This window comes from Podarcis pityusensis, assembly GCF_964106645.2.
Source record: "Podarcis pityusensis genome assembly, chromosome: 6".
In the NCBI taxonomy this organism is placed as follows: Eukaryota; Metazoa; Chordata; class Lepidosauria; order Squamata; family Lacertidae; genus Podarcis; species Podarcis pityusensis.
The window spans coordinates 62,503,765-62,527,597 of NC_138030.1; the positions used below are offsets into that span (position 1 = coordinate 62,503,765).

At 41.6% G+C, this 23,833-nt stretch overlaps 1 protein-coding gene and 1 long non-coding RNA gene across 5 annotated transcripts in view; one reads left to right on the top strand and one right to left on the bottom strand.

Moving 5' to 3' along the window:
* Nucleotides 1-23,833, top strand: part of PDE4B (phosphodiesterase 4B) — a 262,363-nt gene that overhangs the window by 194,054 nt on the left and 44,476 nt on the right. For 3 of the 4 annotated variants that reach the window (XM_081011763.1, XM_081011764.1, XM_081011765.1), the window contains 4 exons: nucleotides 6,792-6,986; nucleotides 10,277-10,313; nucleotides 10,918-10,988; nucleotides 12,552-12,601. In XM_081011763.1, the coding sequence (XP_080867889.1) occupies nucleotides 6,792-6,986; nucleotides 10,277-10,313; nucleotides 10,918-10,988; nucleotides 12,552-12,601 (353 nt within the window). Of the gene's footprint in view, nucleotides 1-6,791; nucleotides 6,987-10,276; nucleotides 10,314-10,917; nucleotides 10,989-12,551; nucleotides 12,602-19,725; nucleotides 19,745-23,833 lie in introns of those variants that run through there. The other variant, XM_081011768.1, reaches the window with a different exon arrangement.
* LOC308480408 lies at nucleotides 1,712-23,833 on the bottom strand. Its single transcript, XR_013988079.1, has 4 exons — nucleotides 22,714-23,833; nucleotides 19,503-19,695; nucleotides 19,072-19,398; nucleotides 1,712-1,960 (listed from the first exon to the last, which is right to left on the bottom strand). It is a non-coding gene; the product is annotated as an uncharacterized lncRNA (long non-coding RNA).

Sequence of the window (23,833 nt, forward strand, 5' to 3'; positions counted from 1 at the left end):
TGTGAATGGACGGTGAGCATAATTTATAAATTTATTCAGTCAGCATCAACTGAGTACTCTGCTGAAAAGCTAACACTCTACCTGAAAAGCTCACATTCTGAGTGTGACTGTTTTGGCTCACAGGGACTGTGTAAGAAAAGGAGAATAAATTGTGAATCAAGCAGCTGCTGATAAACAGGTCAGAGACAAATACACATGGAATAAGTTATAACTGAAGCTTATAAGATACCTTGATTTTTCCCACAAAGGAAAGAGATATCATTATGAAGTTCTCCCAAATTGTCCTTGTACTCTCATAATATCATAAATTGCAATGGAGTAACTTTCTTGCCATGATACGATTACAAAATGAGATCTTTTGTAGATCATTAATGGTATTTGCGATTGTAAATAAGGACAATAAATGAGATATATAAAGAGAACTTGGGAGACATTTAAACTGGAATTCTGAGTTCCATGGAAAGAATTTCTTAAATGACAGAGGTGTTGCCTACATGCCACGGGCTTCTAAATGCCACCTTCTTAATCTGGTGCAAATTAGATGAATGGTTCCTGATCATTATGGTGTGCACATGTATTCGCCAGAGAAAGCCACAATCTTGCTGACATGATACATGATAATGACATGTATACTAGCTTTCTTTGCTTAGTGTATGTTGATTTTGAAAGTCTAAAAATTGCAATATTTGGAAGCTAGAATTTGTGCCACAGAGGGTGCCTGTCTTTGTTTTCTGTCTGCAGTTAATGGCAGCTTGGAAGGGGGAATGTATTGCAGCAGAGAATTGAAACGAGGAGAAAAGATTAGGTTCCCCACTGCTCTATTTTGCAGCCCCCATCCAAATCAGGCCTCCCACAGCTGCTTTTTGGAAAATAAAATTATGTGAGAAGATCCAGTTATGGATATACAAGTTCTTTGTTCTGAGTCACAAGAGTGCTAGTGCAGTCCTGCTAAACTGTTTACATATCTCTAGCTATCTAAAAAGACACACACACAGAGCTCCACAAAGTTTTGCTTGGCGTACTACCAGCGCTAATTGGCAGTCAACACTGACCCCCCTCCCTGAGTTTCTCTGCATGTGCCAGAGAACTTGTGGGAGGAAAGTTTCTCATGTATTGCGGAATGGGGAGGAGGCCTGAAAATGTTCCTGCAGTGTAGGAAGCCACTTCCGTGAAAGGCAAAATAAATGGGCCTGAAAAAATATCAACTTCAGAGTAAATGTAAAGCAAATGGGATAGCTGTAGCTAGAAGTTCTGCAGAATTTATTAGGAAACTATAGTGGCTATACTGACTCATTTTATTATTTTATTTTATTATATTATTTATTAGACTTATTTATTAGACTTGTATCATAAGATATCAGGGCAGTTCACAAGATTAAAAAAAAGTACAGTGGTACCACGGGTTAAGAACTTAATTCGTTCTGGAGGTCTGTTCTTAACCTGAAACTGTTCTTAACCTGAAGCACCACTTTAGCTAATGGGGCCTCCTGCTGCTGCCGCGCCGCCGGAGCACGATTTCTGTTCTCATCCTGAAGCAAAGTTCTTAACCCGAGGTACTATTTCTGGGTTAGCGGAGCCTGTAACCTGAAGTGTATGTAACCTGAAGCGTATGTAACCCGAGGTACCACTGTATCACACGGACTTTCAGAAAGTGATGTTGGAAGTGCAGTGTCTTGCATTCAGGAAGTTTGCCAGGAGATTTTTAGACCAATTTTGAGTTTGTCCACGCATGTTTAATATCCCAGTATAGTAAACTCGTCTCCCACCCTTTCCCTTAAGAGATAATAAAGAGAAAGTCTTAGTGGATGAGTTAGGAGTTCTTCTGGGTTCAAAGATTTTGCAGCTGTGAAAACATTCTCTGCTGGGCTCACATCGGAGATTCAGATCTCATCCCACACGCTCTTTGAGCAAATTAGACCCAGATGCTTGTTGTTGGTCTGTCAGGTTAGCAGTGGAATTCCTGGGGATTGATATGAAACATAGCTGAAGTTCTAAAAACATTAGAATTGTAGTAATTAAATATGAGTGATTGTTTGGGATTAGTCAATTTTGTAAACATTTCGCACTATCAAAGCTGCAGTGTGATTTGATGTTATAAAGGGAAAGCAAAGGGTAGCAAACAGTTCAGTGTGGGGCAGGAAAAGCACATAATGTGGACATACATCATACCTTAGAGCTTCTTAATATACATCTGAAAATAATATGACTTGTTATCAGGGAGTCGAATCATTAAAAAATGAGTGATCAGCATTTGAACTTTCCAGTTTGGTTTTAATTCAAACATTACTTTAAAAAATAAAAAAATAAATAAAAAAGGTTAGTAATAAGCTTTCAGATGGCATGCTGATTAGTATCAGATTTAATTTTTTTTTTACAATGGCAGTGTAATCCTATGGAATTAATTCAGAAATAAATATTTTGTTTGAGAAGGAAATATTTTTTAAAGCATAGTATTTGCATGTGCATGGGACGCGGGTGGCGCTGTGGGTAAAACCTCAGCGCCTAGGACTTGCCGATCGAAAGGTCGGCGGTTCGAATCCCCGCGGCGGGGTGTGCTCCCGTTGCTCGGTCTCAGCGCCTGCCAACCTAGCAGTTCGAAAGCACCCCCGGGTGCAAGTAGATAAATAGGGACCGCTTACTGGCGGGAAGGTAAACGGCATTTCCGTGTGCTGCGCTGGCTCGCCAGATGCAGTTTTGTCACACTGGCCACGTGACCCAGAAGTGTCTTCGGACAGCGCTGGCCCCCGGCCTCTTAAGTGAGATGAGCGCACAACCCTAGTGTCGGACACAACTGGTCCGTACGGGCAGGGGTACCTTTACCTTTTTATTTGCATGTGCTACTAGCATTTTCTGCCAATCATATTCAACTACTGGGGAGACAGAATGAATTACAGTCACCAGAAATTCTGTGTGCATTGATTTGCATAGTAGGAACAAATTTCAAGTGCATTTGTCATTTCCTCACTCTCAACAGCAAGCATAATCTCAGATGAATACATGGTACAACTGCATCTGGAACACGGAGCACAGTTCTGGTTATCCAATCTCAAAGAGAATCTGGGTGAACACATACAGGCTGTTCTTCTTTGGTGATCACTCGTAGCCGAGTGAGATTGTCTTCCATAAACACAGTTTTAACAATGAGTCCCTAAGTGATCCAATTCTGGATCCACACATCCTTCAACAGTGGGGACATTGGTTTCCGGGCGGGAGTAGATCACGGTCTGGATTTGCCAAGCATGCCTTGTGTAACACGTGTGGGCCATGTGAGCAAGTCTACTTGCTTCTTAAATGCGTGCTGAAGGCAGCAATTGAGACAAAAGTGGCAGTTTTTGAAGTTTTCCATGGTTACCAGTGTTGGCTGGTATCCAGTGGTGGAAGGCAGGGAGCAACTAACAGTAGATGGAGCCAGAATTAATTAAAGCCACTCCGCTAGACTTAAGTTGTAAGAAAGAAAGCAGGAAGTTGGGGGCTGGCTGAAGTTGGTGGAGCAGTGCCCCATTTGACCTTATTGACTAGCCTCCACTGATGGGTGCTGTTGCTCCATCCCTAGTTATTGACAAGTTTTATGGTGTTAAGATGCTCATTCTACCTGTACTTTCATAGGTTGCTAAAGGGCTTTACTACTACTTTCTGAGTTCTTTCTAAACAGAAAGTTGATGGTTCTGTTTTAGAAATCATAAAGTTCATACTAAATATGGCAATCTCTGCACTGCCCTCTCTATATACATGTATACAGTGGTACCTCTGGTACCTCTGGTTACGTACTTAATTCATTTTGGAGGTCCGTTCTTAACCTGAAACTGTTCTTAACCTGAAGCACCACTTTAGCTAATGGGGCCTCCCACTGCACAATTTGTGTTCTCATCCTGAAGCAAAGTTCATAACCCGAGGTACTATTTCTGGGTTAGCGGAGTCTGTAACCTGAAGCATATGTAACCCGAGGTACCACTGTATTTATATTTTAAAGTGTTCTCTCTTTCACATGGAAAACAGCAAGGATATTGCAGTGCAGTTTCTCAATAGAGCATAAATCCTCACACACCAAAACATGCATAATTAAAGGGGGGGGGGAATCCTTCGCCACCACTTCATGGAAAGTGCAAAGGAATGCTTCATGGTGCATAAACGTACCTGGAACTGTATAACCTAAAAACCGTGCAGAAAAAGAAGGTACTAGTCAGGAAACTGTACTGTACAGGAGAATACTTTCCCCATCCAATATCACCGTCCACTAATATGGCACCTGTAAGTGCATCTGTCCCTACAGAGGTGTTCTTTAGTGCTGACATCTCCCCATTGAAGTTTGGCATGAAAGAAGCCTTCTTTAGCTGAAAGAACACTCTTCTCAAGATTAATCAAGGTGCGAGGGCAGTTTCAGGGGGTTACAGCTGGGGAGGGGAGAGTTCTGCAACACGTGGTACCCACAGCAGTTTCTCTGGTTTGCAAAGGTGCCCATGGCAAACAACCAACTACATGACTAAGCAAGGAAAATTAGATGTTTTCCAACTTTCTCGTGTTCAGCTTGCTTGCTTTTAGCTATCACAAGACACAGTTCAAGTGCAGAACATGTAAACAGCTTAAGGCACTAATTGCATCTCATACTGCATGACTTTTATCTGTTCAACAGTAATTAGGGTAGGAGTATCTTGATATTGAGAAGAAAATAGGAGGATGCAGCCCTTATCAGTTCCAAAATAAGGACTTCAGAACAGCAATGTTAGACACCGTGTTTTGAAAACAAAAATTATTAACTCCCCCCCCACACACTAATGAATCAACTGAGTCATATAGTCAACTAAGTTACTATAGTTCAAGCAGTTTATCTCCCCTATTGAGTAATGAGCCAAAATAAGTTTCCCGGCCTATGAAAAAGACATCGCAAGAGTTCCACAGTATAAATTCAAAGTATGATATCGGGCATTACAAATGGCAGCAGTGTGTGTGTGTGTGTGTGTGTGTGTGTATCTCCTCGTGGTGGATTGATGAGACTATTTTCTCCAGCATGAATGAACATTTTTAGCATTCCCTTGCAAATGATTCAGTATATTCAATTTTTAATCAGCTCACATCTGGAAACATTCGAGACTAGTAGGCTGGCTCATATTCTAAACAGTAAACCATGAACACAAGGGCTGCTGCTCAGATAAGCCTGAGCTTGTCCTCTTTCAGTTTCACTGGAAATGTATCACAGGTCAGTTCCATTTTGTTTTGTGTGTAAAAAAACTTTTTTAAAGAACACATGAAAGACCAGCATTTAAATGCTACACATTTTAATACGCATTTCTCTTAAAATATCCTCCCACCCCCAATATTTCCAGTACATCTGCGAGGAGGAAACATGAATAGGGTTGTGTCTGTGTAAGTCTTTGCAGGAACCTCCGTTGGCAATAAACCAGATCAGGCTGATCAGCTCAGCTCTCCTCCCATCATGCAGTGATAAAGCAGAAGGGCTTCATGGGAGGCATGGGCTTAATGAAGAAGTAGGAAGAGGAAAAGCTGAGAGAAGGAGAGGATTGTTGGGATGCATTCTATCCTGCTTGCAGTTTAGGGGGGCAAAGTTAAGAGGTTGGTACCCTCCAAAGAGAGGTTAGAGGAGAAAGGGGATTTGGGTGAGGGAGCCCTTACACTTCTGTCATCGAGGGAACAATAAATAAAGACATTGATGTCAAGCCTATAAAAAGAGAGTGGCGGGATTGATGGATAGGCTGTCTGAGCTCTTGTAGCAATGGCTCCATCCAATATACTCTGGAGTAAGCTTTGGAGCAGTGAGGATTCTGTATATGGCAGCATTGTTCAGTAAATGCATGTTTTGTCCAGGTGTATATCTTGCAGTGCAGTTAATTTCTAGGACCTTCAGAGAAGACAAAAGAGAATACTTTTTCACATAGGCCACAAACAGCTTACTGCCACATGATGTGATTATGCCTACTGTTATGGAAGAACCGCTGTATAAGGAAGCATTGTATAGTGGTACCTTGGTTGTCGAACAGCTTGGCTCCCGAACAAATCAGCTCCTGAATGCCACAAACCCGGAAGTGAGTCTTCCAGTTTGCGAACGTTTTTCGGAAGCCGAATGTCCGATGTGGGTTCCAACTGAGTGCAGGAAGCTCCTGCAGCCAATCAGAAGCCGTGCCTTGGTTTTTGAATGGTTCTGGGAGTTGAACAGACTCGTGGAATAGATTAACTTTGACAACCAAGGTACCACTCTACCACTGAATGCCTGGTGCTAAGACTAACCAATTCTTACAGACAAATCACCTTTGTTTGGTTGATTTTGCCTTTGTTGTTGTTGTTGTTGTTATTTATCTCATCTGGGAGATAAATTTACAGAATTGCTATTTTACTGCAAATCTTGTGTGTTCTGCATTTTGACATCTCATTTGCTTTTCTCTGTGTCCACAGTGGGTGCTCTCAAAGGTTATTCAAAGGTGGCTTTAAGCTCACATAAAGGATGTATAGATTTCTCAGAGAGCTTTAGGGGAGACGATGCATGAAGAGAATGTTTGGGAAAGGCAGATGATGGTGTGTAGTACATGGTGGGACGATTTTAACAAGAGATGCTGTCAACAAAATGAAAACTAAATGGTAGTAAAATGACAAAGAGAAGTACAACGGCAGCCGCCCATGGAAAATATTGTTCTGATGGCTTTGCCTTTCTGCATCTCCATTTCCCTGTTGCAACATGGAGGAGTGAATGATATTGTTTGTATTTGAACACATTAAATAAAGTAATGATCTAAGGTGAAGAATATGCTATCCTGTAACAGCCATGCTTGCTTTCTTCACAGCTTTGATGTGGAAAATGGCCCCTCACCAGGTCGCAGCCCACTGGACCCTCAGGCAGGCTCTTCTTCGGGACTTGTGCTCCATACCACTTTTCCAGGGCACAGCCAGCGCAGAGAGTCATTTCTTTATAGATCAGACAGTGACTATGACCTGTCACCAAAGACCATGTCCAGGAATTCCTCTCTACCAAGTGAACAGTAAGTACACATATTGCAATATACTCTAGTAGGACCATGTGCTGTACCAATGCATATTAACAATTTGATGGCCTAGGTTAAGCAGTAAATTCTGATTGCCCTTGGCTACTAGTGTCTATTAAGCATGTCTTACATTAGCTATATGTGGTTGTATATGCAGCAATGTTATTAAAACTACTTGGTGTTGTAGATTTAAAGGTTTATAGGTGAAGATAAGTTTGGCTTTAGTTGGCTTTCAACAAAAACTTACTTCCTTATTCTGGAATTATCAAATGGTTCCTCTCCTCTACCTTTTCCATCCTTTTTCCTTATGCATTTAAGGTTGCAATCCTATACATACTTACTTGGGAGTAAGTCTCAAAGAATTCAGTGTCGTTTACTTTTGAGTATAGAATTTCATTTCAAATATTTAAAAACATAAACCAGATGGTAGGGCATTATGTGTTTAGTTTGATTTATTTATAATGCTTAGTTATGATAGGGACTGTTGAAAAAATGTTTTTTGTTTGAGATGCAAGTAAAACAACTAATGCACAAAAAGTAAAGACTATAATCTCTAATTGTATACAGTATATATAAACAAAATATCCAGAGCAATATAAACACATCAGCACAGTTGTAATATGCCATTTCTAAGTCAAAAGGATAAAGGTTTTTTTAAATTAATAAAATGTTTAGCGTGTATATGGTTGATTATAAATGAGAATATATATTTAATAAAAACCCCAAAGATTTTAATGCCCTTTCTACCATGCATTGTATCTACCATGCTGAAACTCCACTGAAAATCCCTGCAAATAGCATTAAAACCAATGAAAGCCAGAAAATTTAAAGTTGACCTTTACTCAGACGGCTTTGCTCTTTTTCCAGCTGAGAGGGAGTGTACAGCCCTAACTTTGAATTTCCTGGCTCTTATTGTTGTGTATTGCAAGAACCGAGTGGTAGTTCCTGCTTGGATTATTTTCTTCTTACGAATATACACTATAATTGGAGAACATTAGAAGCAGCCTTGTATGGATACATAAAACAGAGGTATAGTATAGGTGGTAAATAGTTTCTTACTGAATATATGTTATCATAAGCAGATAATCCTTTCATAGTATCTTTCCAGCTTATAAATAAGTTGAGGTTGGCATAAATATATAGATATATATAAGCAATGGTATAGATACAGTAAGCCCACAATGTATGCGCATTTAACTTGCGTGCATTCAGCTTTATGTGTTTGGCAACTATTTAAAAAATAGGATCATACCCTAGGAAAAAAGAACCCAATGTCTTTGGACCGCAGTGTCCTTTGGCTATATGTAACTGGGCTTTAGGTGTGATCCCCAAAACGTAATCCCTACGTAAATTGCAGATTTACTGTATATAGGAATGTAAGTTGAGTGGTTAGGTTAATGTGCATAATAACTGGCCATTGTGCAAATTCATCAGGCCTCATGGAGAATGTACATTTATTCCTTCCATGAAGAGGGATTTGTGCACATTGTCAGTTCAGTATACACAATCTTCAACAGGCCCTGGAGAATGTACAAATCTTGGCTGAATTTTGTACAGTTTCCAGCTATTATGCATACAATGTTATGCAATATTATGCAACAAGAAAGGGAACTTTTACAGCTTCTCTCCCCTTCCCACATTTCTGATGGAAGTTCCCCTCCCTCAGTGCTGCTATTAAGCTAATGGGGTTTTTTTATAGTGGGTAGGGCCAATCCTAATAGGAATCACGGGGGAGAGAAGATGTAACCACCTGAAGAAGGGTTACCCAGCAGGTAAAAGAAAGCTGGGAGAGAAAGTGTAATCTGATCTTACATGCCACCGCCCTACACACTGGAAGGAGGATGGAAGGTGCTACTCAGCTGTCTGGGAAACAGCTGATAGTGGTTAAAAGGGGTGCTGGATTGCAGGAAAAAGGGCTCCTTTAGAGGAAAGGTGGGATAAAAATGCAATCAGTCAATCAATCAATCAATCAATCAATTAATAAGCTTTCAAGCCCCCCATTCCTGATTCTTGGGCAATCAGTGTGAGGGTATCTTGTGGACCATGTAACATTACACAGTGGGTCAGTAGCAGCCTAGCCTGGGGAGTACAGATTGCAGACTTCTGAACAAGAAATAAAGAAGAGGATTTGTTTCTTGGAGACTGCACATACTAATTTGATAATGTGCATATGTCCAAAGAACATACAAAATACATGGAAGGAATAGACCTACCCCAAAGCCTGTTGGAGATTATGCAATGTACTGTATGCCCATTCCCCCAATGCCCATTGGGTATTATGTATTTTGGCTGGGAAATGTGCACAGTTCCCTCATGGAAGGATTCCGTGCACATTCTCCATGAGGCCTGGTGAATATGCACAATGGCTAGCTATTATGCACATTAACCATTCAAGTTACATTCCCCATACCATATACATGCACATCTGGCACTGTTTGCATGTACCACTAAGCCAAACCATGTAAATCTAAGCTTAATGCAAAAGAACAAAATTCAGGTTCCCATATAGAATATCACTGTTTATTTGCTCTTCCTCTGGTCCTCCCGTGAATAAAGCCATGGTTTGGTTTGGTTTGGTTTGGTTTGGTTTGGTTTGGTTTGGTTTGGCTTAGCATTGCATCTGAAGCCAGATAAACCATGAGCAGTAAGTCATAGAACACAACTTGGCTACAGTTTGTGCTTTCTTTGCAGCAAGATAAGCTATAAGATAGGGCTCAGATGTAAAGCTTAGTCCAGCCATAGTTTGTCAGAAGAGGACCAAAGTAACCACCATCTTCTCTCCAGGAACCCACAGATTGGCTGACTAGTTCTCAACAGGTTTGGCTTTGTGATGCGGGCAGATGGTGTCAAAATATACTTTACAGCCTAAACGTGGTCTTCAATTCGCCCACTCTTTCATAATCACTTACCTCATTAGCGAGGTATACTAAGAAGGTAGGAAAGAGATGTGGAAAACGTCATATGTGACCAAGAGATGCAAAGATGGATGTGCATCACAGAGATGGGGTTTAGAATGCAAGGGAGCGAGAGCCAAATCAGATGCAACACTAGGAAGGTTGTATGTAGCAGTGAAGAAACAGAATTTTCGTAGTGATTCAAAGTTGCTACATGTGTGTTTCAGTGCACATCTCTACAATCTTAATCTGTATGTACAGCATGAGTATGCAACTGTAACACGGGTGTTGCCCAAAGATTTCAAACAATATGAGAATGCATCATGTTTCTTGACTATGTGGTTGTTTATTAAAATACTGTATGGGATTCTTTTTCTTTTCATTTCTTACTAGACATGGAGATGACCTGATAGTTACACCTTTTGCTCAGGTATGTTCCAAATGTTGTAACACTGATTCTTGTGCGGATGGTGGCCTATCCAAGGCATTTGAGAGCCCAGAGTATTGCACCTTTGCTTCATAAGGATCCTGGCCCATGTGATTCCTCCTTCGTCACTGCATCTGGCCTTCTGATTTGTCAGGCTTCACAGGTCTTACTGTATAGTCAACCATAATGTTTTGATCAAAGCCTCCCCATTCTGGCCCCACCCTACCTCAGGCATCCTGTTCCAAATATCATGGCATTACTAGATTGTGATAGTTGCATTATAGTTATCACTTCTTTTTCATCATCTTCATGTGCTAATTGTTTCCTACAAATAACTGTCCTGATTAAGGATGTATGAGATCAGCTGTGTATATTGTATAATGAAGTTGAATATTTAGCGGCTTTTTTGCTTGTTAGGCACGATCCAGTCAAATTCAATACTGTGAAATCCCATTGTTTTAATGGGAAAGTGTCAATCATGTGCTTAGTTCTCTCCCACTACTTAAATCAATGAAGCTTTAGAGTATTTAACTGTCTAAATGTTTCTATGTACGTTCTGAATGCTTGCACTTGTTTCAATATTAAGTGTGGCCTTATTTTTTTGTAGGTCTTGGCTAGTTTGAGAAGTGTAAGGAATAACTTCACGTTATTGACAAATCTGCAAGGAGCATCAAACAAGTAAGTTGTCTCCTTAAAAAAAAGAAGTGCTACAAAATTCACTGAGCTCCCATCCTATGGATGCTTACTAAAGAGGAAGACCACTGAAATGAGTGGAATCTAGGTTTGACAAAATATGCACAGAATTGCACAATAAGGCATATCTTCAATCTCAGACTGATTTTTACCAATGCTGGCACCTGATTAACACTTTGTTCAGTGAAAAAGCATGAGGCCCAATGCAGTACATGCAGCCTGTCTCATATTGAACTCATGACCAAATCGAACTGATTTTAATGAAACTGGATTTTAGTCACTAATAGTTTAAAATGTGTCCAGGAATTTTACCTAGCCTGTTGAACTAATTGTGAGTGCAAAGCAGTATGCTATAAATCGGGCACTCCTAAGCATGGCCAATGGCAAAACTGCTTAAAACATTGTATTCTATTGAGGTTTGTATGACAACAGTAATAAGACAGATATGATGTTGCTGGACTCCAGCTTCCATCAGCCCCAATCAGTATGGCCCATTGTTAGACAGTAGTGTCATTACACCAATGTTGGGACGAGAACACAGTTGAGAAAAATAGTGGCTTGTGTCAAGCCACCTAACGGGTTCATGCTGAGGTGAAAGTTAAACTAAGGATTTCCAACTTCTAGTCTATTTTCTTAGCCCTCTAGATTGCAGGGGAAAGGCTGCAAACCTAACCACTGTCACCTGGGAGTAAGCCTGACTGAATTCGGTAAGACTGACTTCTGAGTAGACATTGTTAGGATTGTGCTGTAAGCTAAGAAGTGTTGAATTCAATAAAGATTGAAGTCAGACATTACATGTCCCTTCTGCATTATACAATGTGAAACAGTGTCACATCAGATAGCTATTTCTCATATGGCTATGTCTGAAGAAAATGAAGCACTCCTTCTATAACTTCAAAACCTCCATCATCTCTTTACTGTCATGGAGGCACTTGTAACAGAATTCATTATAATTTACTCTCATTTGAAACCAGTTTAAACTGATGATTATTTGAGAGAATTGGCTTTTTCACAGGATGTCTATTTTTGTTGGTCTTGGAGAGGCTTTAAGTGGTATTAAAGCAACCTAGAATGTCACATATAACTAGTACTCTCTCTCTCTCTCTCTCTCTCTCTCTCCTTGTAAAGGCATCCCAATGCAATAAGTATGCATGTGTTGCTCTAGCCATATCAAAAGCACTTCTTCTTTCAGCTCATGATTTCATAGAGTGCAACCTCACTTTTCCTAAACTTGCACTCATGTGGAAGTTGCTTGCAAATGAATCTATGTGGCAGTTGCGCCACATGGCAAGTGCCGCATGGATCAGGCAATATGCAGTATCCTCTATTCAAAACATTCCAGTTTGCTGCTTATGGATACATGGAGAGAAGAAAAAACATTGCTAAAAGCTGATCCATATAAAAATAATCTACATTCACACAATTCACATAACCATCAGTTGTTCATGTGAAACGGGGAAGAAAAAAAAAACCCTTCTGACTGTATTAACAGATACCTACCAGCCCTGGCAATATGAATCTCACGATGCATTATTTATACCTATACAGGAGGTCACCAGCAGCAAATCAACCACCAGTCTCCAGGGTTAACATTCAGGGTACGTATTCTGTTGAATGAACAGTGTTTAAGTGGCAATAATTTTTTATTTTAATAAACAGTTAACAGTACTATTGATTCCATTAAAACCCATTAGAGATATAATATTTCAATCATCAGGGCTAGGTACATTTACAGCATAGAGCAAATCTGTGTCATAATTGTACAGAATATAATCAGAACTGCCGTGCTTCCCCCTTGTTTCTTTGTATTTGTTCTGGTCATTCATGAGAGGTGGATAGAAAACTATTTGACAATTTTATCACTGCAACACGAGTGGGTAATCCAGGAGAAGCACTTTTTTAAAAATGTGCAATGGTTTGTGTCTAAGAAGATTGTTATTGTGGAAAGGTTAGTGGCTGTCTATTGAGAAAACTGGATATAGAGAATCCAGCAGATGGCAAGATATGCATGCAACACATTAGCTGGAAGAAGGGGGAAACAGTAATAGAATCATAGAATCATAGAATCATAGAGTTGGAAGAGACCACAAGGGCCATCGAGTCCAACCCCCTGCCAAGCAGGAAACACCATCAGAGCACTCCTGACATATGCTTGTCAAGCCTCTGCTTAAAGACCTCCAAAGAAGGAGACTCCACCACACTCCTTGGCAGCAAATTCCACTGCCAGAAAAGCAGAGATATAGGAAAAGATTCAGTGATGTAATGTGTGGTGGCTTTACACTTGATTTGTGACCAGCCTGGTTATACAGCTTTACATAGAGACTTCTGTAGCAGAGTGATGCATTTCACTGTCTTAAATTCTTTGTGCAGATACAGCAGGGGTCATTAACTTTTGGGGGCACTTTTGCAAACAGAAGAAACTCATGGACAGAACACACATCCTGCAACTAAACACGCAGAGCAACCCATTCCATTGGCTCCAATGCTTCTTTGAAGCCTAATTTGAGCAGGGGAAAGGGGGTCATGTGGACAACAGGGAAGGCTTCTGCAGCCATAGGTGCACCACCAGGCAACAAGTTGGTGACCCCATGTTGGCTGTACCTAACTGTTGGCAGTGTGTTCTTAAGCTGAAATACTGTATTGCATTTCATTAATCATTCATAAGTTGTCTTGGACTATGAAAAAGCCTTTTCAAAGTTCATGCAGCAGGCCTACTCATAACTGTATATGCCTTCTTGGGCCATGCAAGAGCCCTAAGCATAAGCCTGCGTTCAAGAAACCCTTAGTGAGTTAAGGACTTTCCCTACATGCAAAGACAGGCTCTGGTGGATTGAGTGGACAAGACCATTAGTGGGTCCCAACGGTCAATAAGGCAGTTTTCTGCACGTGCTGTAGGGGGAAGTGGAGGGCAGATGGGTCTTGTCAATCTGGGAAGGTAGCCCATCTAGGAGAAGGAAAACTCTGATCCTAAACCTCTGCGGCCTTGTGGGATATCTTTGGGAGTGGAGTCCCTAAGATGATTGGATGGACCTTGTATGCTTCCTTCCAGCAACTCTTGCAGCCAAGCTGGTGCCAAACATAATTGCTCTGCTTTCCTTTGGGCCACATCAGTGAGGCCGGGGGGGGGGTCTTGTCATCTGGGCAGCCCAGGACCTCTATACACACTGCCCAGGCTTGTGCCCTGGAGAAGTCACTTCCCTGCTGCTAACACAGCGGTTTGACTTCAGCCCTGGAGGCACTCTCCATTGTCTCTTGAGACAGATGGCTGCTAACAAGAACAGCAAAAACCCTTTACTGATGACAAGTGCTGGGATACTGATGACAAGTGCTATGCCTTGCTGTCTTCTTGCTCAAGAGGCATCAGCTGGAACCAAGAATACTACAGTGGTGCCTCGCAAGACGAAATTAATTCGTTCCGCAAGTTTTTTCTTCTTGCGAGTTTTTCGTCTTGCGATGCACAGTTTCCCATAGGAATGCATTGAAAATCAATTAATGCGTTCCTAGGGAAACCGCTTGCCAGGCTGGCGGTGCGGAGAAGGGCTTTTCTCCCCACCGCAAGCCTTCAGGACAGGTACGGGAACAGAGGGGAAGGCGCACAGCGCTTTCCCTCTGTTCCCGGGGCTTGCATGGGAGGAGGGTTTTTCCTCCCCACCGCCAACATTCAGAACAGCATTCTGAATGTTGGCGGTGGGAAGGAAAACCCTCCTCCCACCCCAAGTCTTCAGGAAAGCCATCCGATGCCGGGCGGCGGGAGAAGGTGTGTCCCCCCCCTCCCGGCATCGGAGCTTCGTTCCGATGCCGGGCGGCGGGAGGAGGCATTTCCCCCCCCCCCCGCGCCCGGCATCGGAGCTTCGTTCCGATGCCGGGCGGGGGGAGGAGGCGTTCCCCCCCCCGCCCGGCATCGGAGCTTCGTTCCGATGCCGGGCGGGGGGAGGAGGCGTTCCCCCCCCCGCCCGGCATCGGAGCTTCGTTCCGATGCCGGGCGGGGGGGGAGGAGGCGTTCCCCCCCCGCCCGGCATCGGAGCTTCGTTCCGATGCCGGGCGGGGGGGAGGAGGCGTTCCCCCCCGCCCGGCATCGGAGCTTCGTTCCGATGCCGGGCGGGGGGGGAGGAGGCGTTCCCCCCCCGCCCGGCATCGGAGCTTCGTTCCGATGCCGGGCGGGGGGGGAGGAGGCGTTCCCCCCCGGCATCGGAGCTTCGTTCCGATGCCAGACGGCGGGAGGAGGCATTTCCCCCCCCGCCCGGCATCGGAGCTTCGTTCCGATGCCGGGAGGGGGGGAGGAGGCGTTCCCCCCCCCCGCCCGGCATCGGAGCTTCGTTCCGATGCCGGGCGGGGGGGAGGAAGCGTTCCCCCCCCCGCCCGGCATCGGAGCTTCGTTCCGATGCCGGGCGGCGGGAGGAGGCATTTCCCCCCCCCCGCCCAGCATCGGAGCTTCGTTCCGATGCCGGGCGGGGGGGAGGAGGCGTTCCCCCCCCCGCCCGGCATCGGAGCTTCGTTCCGATGCCGGGCGGGGGGGAGGAAGCGTTCCCCCCCCCGCCCGGCATCGGAGCTTCGTTCCGATGCCGGGCGGGGGGAGGAGGTCCGAGGACAGTGGGGAAGACGCGCTGCGCTTCCCCGCTGTCCCGGAGATTTCCCTATGGGCTTTCGTCTTGCGAAGCAAGCCCATAGGGAAATTCGTTTTGCGAAGCGCCTCCAAAACGGAAAACCCTTTCGTCTAGCGGGTTTTCCGTCTTGCGAGGCGTTCGTCTTGCGGGGTACCACTGTACTACCAAGCTCAAAGATAGCTTCTCTTAACAATTCTAGAAATTACTCATGGTTTTTGTCACTCATCCTTTTGTTCCTTCCAACTTCCCTCATAGGACACATTGGCATTGGCATTGGTCACCATCATCTCAGCTCTTTATACATGCCAGTACTCACTTCATGCTTCCAGGACACAAGACTGCCAGTCCTGGCCCCAGTTCTGTTTGCTGTACAACTTTACCACTATGCTTCTAAAGCCAACCCTTTGTTCAGCAATTCCTCTGCATGATTGGGCTCCCATCAATACCATGCCTTGATATTTGGATAATGCATCTAATGACAACATATGTTCTTATGTTCCAATAGTACATAAGCAAATCCATACTTTTTTAAATGTTTAGTTTACTCTAAAAGGAGGGGAGAGGAAATGATGCCCGAATTTAGGAAGTGTGATTAATTTGGAAACAGATGGCCATTTAGAATCCCAGACAGCAACCATTAAACTTAATAAGAGAGTTTCTGTTCGTTTGGATAAATGTGACATATTTCTTGCCAGCTTTCAGAAAAAATAAAGACTAGAGATCAAGAAGTTAAATACTTTTTTCAGTAGGGTCAGCAAGATATATATAAATAATTCTTCTGGCTTCTGTTTCATGCTATGGCAGAGTAAATTATTTTACCCAACAAAAGACTATCGTCTCTGTAGGGGTTCTTTTGACACTTTCGGGTTGTTTGAGAAACAAGGAGCACTGTTGTTTGCCATTTTCTGTTGTGAATTTCTTGCAGGGGGGGGTATTGCATCATCCTCAAACTGAAACAGCAATCTTTTACCATTGAAAAATGCAGTTCAATCCTCAGATGATCATTCATGCCTTAGCAATGGTTGTATGGCATTTGACTGCTCAGGTATAACAATACTGAATATTGCTTGTGTAATCATGAGTGAAGAAGCTCCCAGTTCTTCCACGCACCCCAAATGCCAACACAATGTTACTTTTTATCATTTCACAAGTATTCCTTTGAATGACAATAATTTCACATATGGTCTTTTTTGTTTCTGCTTTCTTTTAAAATGGAAATATCAATCAAAGGATCCCCTTAAAGATCCCTGCTACACATATCTGGTCAAAATGTTGATATTTAGTCACAGGGAGAAGAAAAAACATACAAATAATAGAAACAGTTCTATGCCTAGTGAAAACAATACACACTAGGTTATAATTCCCTAGTGTGTCAACCCATGTGGCTTGTGACTATAAAAATTCAGGCTGTGATAATCATGAAAACATTCTTGGACTCTTCAAAATATTTTCCCAATTATAAGTCCTAAGATTTAATCCTAGTCAGTAGTTTAAAGAGATAATATTGATCTTTGCATACCTTTTTCCCCCTGAATGCTGTCCACTGTGTTCATAGCAATTTCAGAATTTCACGTGTCCTTAAGCACTAGTTCAATATATGCATTCATCTACTTTGGGGTTGTTTCCAACAAGGTCACCCCATTTGTGCAAGGACTTCCACTCTTCCCCCCTGTGTGCCTCCATAATCTGTTCTGGAGGTTCTTCCGATCCCCGGAGCACATATGGAATGGGTATGGAGCATGAACAGAGGAGGGAGAGGAATTTGCATTGTGCAAGCAAAAAATCCTTGTGCAAAAAGGACATCTTGGTTGGATACGACCATGTCTCTTTATATTAATTGCACTAATTTGGTTCTTATTTTTTTTTAATGTGCAAACTACACTGTAGATTACTTTGCTTTTAAGTTTTATGGTTTAGTGGAGATACATGTTTACCGTGTCCATTATTTGAAACAATATACTAATAGAGTAGGGATGTGGAACTACCATCAGCCCCAGAACATGGCCAGTGGTCAGGAATCATGTAGTCCAGCAACATCTGCAGGGTCAGTTTCCCCATGCCTGTAACAAACTAGGTGCAAATTTGTTTTTATTTTGTCCAAGTGTCTAAGAAAGATGCACAGATATTTAAAGTATACGAGTGGTGCTTCCTAGCAGATCAATGTTATTTTCCATCACTGGTTGCTTCTCTTGTTAACAAGGCTAGGTACTCCCTTCACATCATCATAGAAGACACACAATCAACTAGCATCAGTTGAATCAGAGGAGATTGTTCTCTTTGCTTTAGAAGTGTGACTTGTATCCTGTTGTGAGAAGCACAAAATTCTTAAAGCCAGCTGACAAGTGTAATGTTCCTTGATGAAGGAGGCAGACCTCGTTCAGCATTTGCACTGGAAATGAACACAACACATTTCTTGGCACTAAATAGCATTGCCAGAACTTGGCAAGCAAACGGCAATTCTTCACTCATTATGTTTTCTTAAAAGATTATACAAGGAGTTTCTTTGCCCCACAGCAGAGCATAGAATTGTAGAATTATGGAATTGTAGAATTTGAAGGGACCACAAAGATAAATCTAGCCCAATGCCCTGCAATGCAGGAATCTTTCGCCCAATGTGAGGCTTGAACCCACGACCCTGAGAGGAAGAGTCACACGCTCTACCGACTGAGCCATCCCTCGGACAGGACATAGTAATATTCACCACAGATATAATGTTCAGTGCATTTTTAATATTGGAAATGCCTCATGCACATCATGACAGAAAACTTTATGGCAACCCTGTAAGGTAGGCCTTTGCTAATATCTCCATTTTGCCAGTGGGGAGCTGAGGCAGAAAAAATACTGGCTTGCTTATGCCTACTCAGTGAGCTTGTGGCTCGGGCAGGATTTGAACTGGAGTTTTCCCAGCTCACATTCTGTTACTACACTATACTATCATGAATGATTACTAATTTAATGTTCTTTTAAACAGCTGTCCAGTCTTGTCATGAGATGTTTTCCTTAGTCTTAAAGCCACAGAGAGGACGAATAACATGCATTAGGAATACACCCTGTGCTTTGTCCTAAAATCCAGCCAGATTCCCCCCCCCCTTTAATTTTGTTGTAATTACAGACCACAGGAACACACAGAACTGTTTTCACAAATTAAAAGGACTCTTAAGGGGTCAAAAAGGCAAGTATTTGACAAATAAATAAATCTAGTTTGTGGGAACATCTGTTTTGCAACTGTGTGAAAAACTTTTAGTTCAAGGCAACAGTAATATAATAGATATTGTTACTGATCCAAGTTGCTGTACCACAGCCCTTGGCAGCAAAAATATATATGCAAAAATGTACCACTGCATTCATACAGTTACATGCTGCTTCCATGCTGTTAATGCTTCTAAGAAGTTGCGGTTCCACTATCAGCTGGAAGCAGTCTCATGCAATGTCAGCCTCAGATGCATATGGGAATACAGTGATACCTCGGGTTACAGATGCTTCAGGTTACAGATGCTTCAGGTTACAGATGCTTCAGGTTACAGACTCCGCTAACCCAGAAATAGTACCTCGGGTTAAGAACCTTTCTTCAAGATGAGAACAGAAATCGCATGGCGGCAGTGGGAGGCCCCATTAGTTAAAGTAGTACTTCAGGTTAAGAACAGTTTCAGGTTAAGAACTGACCTCCAGAACGAATTAAGTTCTTAACCCGAGGTATCACTGTAGATGCATGGGGCATATTCATTATAGCTGAGTGGTAGTAACATGATGTAGCATTTCTTCTATATGTTTTTTCAGCCATTCTCCAGCAGCTAGTGAGAAAAGAAATTGTATTCAAAAAAACAATCAAAGGCAAAAGAAACTTTCAGTGAAATTATCATGGATGAGTTGTGGGTTTTTGTCATGCTTGCCTTACTTTTGCGGTGGCCAAGAAGGAATGGTGAGTGACCTTTTATTCTTCAAATCATCTCGCTAGTGGTCTGACTTTGCTGCCTCCTGGGTGCCTGCACTTAATCAAAGCCCAGGAGAAGACTTCCTTCCAGAGGGCTTTTTCAGCGCAGGAAGTACAGCAGCCAGAGACACGCTGCAGAGTCCTGGAGAAATGTTTACTGGAAAGACAAACAGATATACTATCCTTGGCCACCTTGCAGGAATAAGGTAAGCTCAAAACCCACAGAAATTCTGAGCTGCCTGGACAATGAGGTAGAAAAAATGGAAGCCTCTTTTGCATATGAAGAACGATTTTGAGAAATTGAACAGGACAGATTTCAGCACAGTACTGCTGAGCATTTTGGAATCTCTCCTTGCCTTGAAATGACCTGTTCTACACATCATTGCCTGCCAAGAACACTGGAACTTATAGTCAAGCATTATTTGCCCTCCACCAGGCAAATACACATTTTTTTCCTCAAGTGTGGGGCCTGGCAAGGAAGCATGGGGAAGAAACATAGGTCAGTGGTTGAGCAAATGCTTTGTGTGCAAAAGATTGCAGGTTTCATCCACGACACCACCTTGTATGACTAGGAAAGACCTGTATCTCAAATACTGGGAGATGCTGGATGTCACTGTAGACAATAATGAACTAGGTAAACCAAGGTATAATGCACTTTCCTTTGTTATAGTTGAACAGTTTATGATTTTAAGTCTCTCTCTCACACACACAATCCATCAAGGTATTCCAAATGTTTGAAACTTAAACCATGCCATGAGTCTGGAGAAATGGTGGAGCTCAGGTGAAACGGACAAGGAGTGGGGAAAAGACTTAGCATCTGTGCTTTTTTTTTAAAAGGAGTATGTTTACCTGTGAAAATACAAAATCAGTTTTGACCTTTCATACAAATGGACAAGCAAACTCTTTAATCTTTAAACATCAACATTGCTGTGGAAAGAAAAATGAAAGTTTAGGATAGTTCTAAATCCCCAATCCCGCATCACTGTCTTGTGAGTATTGGAGTGATCGTTCTGTGATATTTTGGCAGTAGACAAAGCTGTAATGTAACTTTTGTATTAATGTTTATTTAAAGAAGGGGATTGTTCTAAATAAACAAATTAGGTATAAACGTTTTACTTGAACTGAAAGCTAAATTATCTTCAAGACCACCCTGAGATGAATTATTTTACAGATTAAATCGGCATCTCCAGTATGATTTCCTGTCCGCGAGCCTCACTGAACACAGTGGAGTTCTTACTTCTGAGTAGACATATATAATATTGGACTGTGCAGGTATTACTTGAGTCTGATGGGGCTGTAGCATAATTTTTAAAGGATGAAATCATTTTATTATGACAGTGAATTGTTGCAGAAACAGATTGAGGGTGGGGAGGGAGAAAGACAAAAAGAGAAAGCTCCTCAAGTTTTTTCAAAAGAAAATAAATGCAGCATGATAATGAATTACATGCCCAACAGTACAAAATCTGGCTTTTATGCTTTGCAACATTAGCTTGTGGATGTGTGCAACAAATTGCATAGTTTCCCAAGGCTCATGGGATTTAAGTATAGTAAAAGCTCTGCTGTTACGAGCAGGTGTGAAATGGTGTTTTTCCTTTATTACTGCATCAGCTGGCCTTTTCTTAAACTCCTTACATGCCTTTACATGAACAATCAAATGTACTTTTTTATATGGGTGTCTTCTTGTGCATGAAAGTCCAAAGAAAAAGATAAATGGCTAGGTTGTAAATTATCTAAAATAGCATCGTAACCAAATTGTACAACTATTTTGAGAACTTTTTATTTTAATCCATATAGATTATGGATGTGCATATAGTAAATGAGCTGTGGGAATTTGCCATCATAGCCCCAAATCTCATGACAATCTCTGAGGATTTTCTCACCTAGCTCAGGGTATGCATACTGATGCTTTGGGATATAGACTCTAATTCATGCACCTACTCAGTTATGCAGGATAAAATACTATAACTGTTTGTCATATATCACTTGCAGAGTACTTCATAGTCTTCATAGTGGTTTTCTTGCACAATAACCTTATGAGGTAGGCACAAAGGAATCATGGTAGAGCAGTGATTTCCCTAAGGCCACAGAATGAGTCTGTGTAGGATTTGAACCCAAATCTCTCAGACCCATATACTACTCACTGTATCCTGGTAGGTCTAAACTGAAGCCATTTAAGTTGACCTTTAGTAATAGGACAGCTCTATACTAGGAATACAGGGATATAAAATTACTGCCTTTGTGACAAAAAGACTTTAAAGATCAGAAGTTACGTTACTTCTATGAAAACCAGTTCAGATGCAAAAAATAAAAAATAAAAATGTTAAGATAGAATTTATAGTAGGGTGGTTTCATGCTAAATATCTAAATTTAACACATACTTGAAAATGGCTAGTATCACCATCACATAAGTAAGGAGGGATAGAAGCAAGCCAGGATTAATCATGTAAGTAACACAGACTTCAACAGGAAAGGTTTTTTTTTTGTTGTGGTTTTTTTTTACCAACAACCAAAACACAAACAGTGAAAACCCCCAGGTGGCTGATACATTGGGTATACATAAACAATAATAACATATTCAAATCAACCATATGTACAATTCTATATACCTTAACACTCCTCCCTCCACAAGGTTTATTTAACTTTTAACATTTTAATTGCCCCAAATTGTTCAAACCTGCCCAAATAAGTCAATATTTTCTCAAACCAATCCTCCTCCTTCTCACTGACCTTAAACCCTTTCATTTTATGTATCTTCACAGTTAGATATTCTAAGATTATAATATTTTTCAATTTTTCCCTCCATTGGTTCACCCCTAGCTCTTCTGCATTTTTCCAATTACTCGCTATAACCTGTCTGGCTGCAATTACCATCAATTTTACCCATTTACATTCCTCTTTTGTTTCTAACTCGGTGCTACTCAGGCTAATAAGAACCATTAATTTAGATATTTCCACCTTCCTACCCACAATTCCCGATTCAACAGGAAAGTTAAGCATGTGCTACTGAAATGTCTGGGCTTGCACAACAATCCTAAACATGACTACTCAGAGGTGAGTCTGTCTGATAAAGTTCAGAGGGGGTCACTTTCCAATAAATGGGTGGTAAAGATAGGAAACTGCCTTATACCAGCTTAAACTATTAGTCCATCTTGCTCACTATTGTATATATACTTACTGGCATCAGCTGTTCAGGGTTCCAGACAAGTCTCTGCTATTTCTTTGTGAAAATGCCAGGTTTTGAACCCAGGATCTTTTGCATGAAAAGCATGGCCTCTTCCATTGAGCTATGGTCCTTCCTCTGGCTTTAAAAGAATTTAGACTGGCTAGATTACACTGTGTGTTTTTGAAAACACAACACAGTAGATTCCTACTGGTAGAAATCTAAATTAGAAACTCAACGGTGCCTCTCAATTGTTTTGTTTTTAATGTGAAAGCTTTTTTAAAAATTAAAAAGCAAATTTCTAATGAAGCTTGATGTTGCAGATAGCTGGGAACAGCCAACAAGAAAGCTGTCATTTTGCATTGTAAATGAAAATATTGCAATCTTTAAAATATACATAAAGTCTGCTGGAGAAAATGAAGAATAGTTCTTTTGTCAGATAATACTTAAACTCACCCCACCCCACCCCAAATTAACTGACTAGTGTCCAATGATCCTGGCTACAATAGTGGCTTCATTTCCTGCACTGCAAGGCTAGTTCATTCCCACAGAGAATCCACTTCTCATTTTCCCATTGCTTAGAAATACACACCCCCTGAAAGTTGGAATCATGCATCTTACTAAGTATTTCAGTTATGCTATTGACGTCAATGCAGTCATTAAATAGATTGCTGGCCCTCCCAACAGTAAGCTTGTGCCAAAGACCTAGAGGCAGACACGTTTTAAAAGAAGAACATCAGGTTTTCTTTTTAGAAGTTCAGAAAAATAAGAGGCAGCGTTTCTCCCTTCACGTCTCTCTGCTTCACAATCCCTCTTCCGTCTTTTAGAAAATTTCGTTGCTTTTCATTGTTGGTAGATTCACTCAGGGGTTGCCATTCTGTTGCTATGTACATAAACAACCTTAAATGAGAGACTTAAAGAGTAGTTTCTTGTGATCAGCTCCGACTGAAAAGCAACGCTAATTTTACGTTCTTGTAGATGGATTTGCTTACATATATCATGTAACATTAAGTCAGCCAAACCTTTTTAGCCTTTGACTCCAGACGTTCTTCAAGGATTGATTTCATGGAGTCTATTAAAAAATCGCTGCCATTTCTCCTCAGCGAGCCTCCTGTGGGCTCTGAAGATGTGTAAG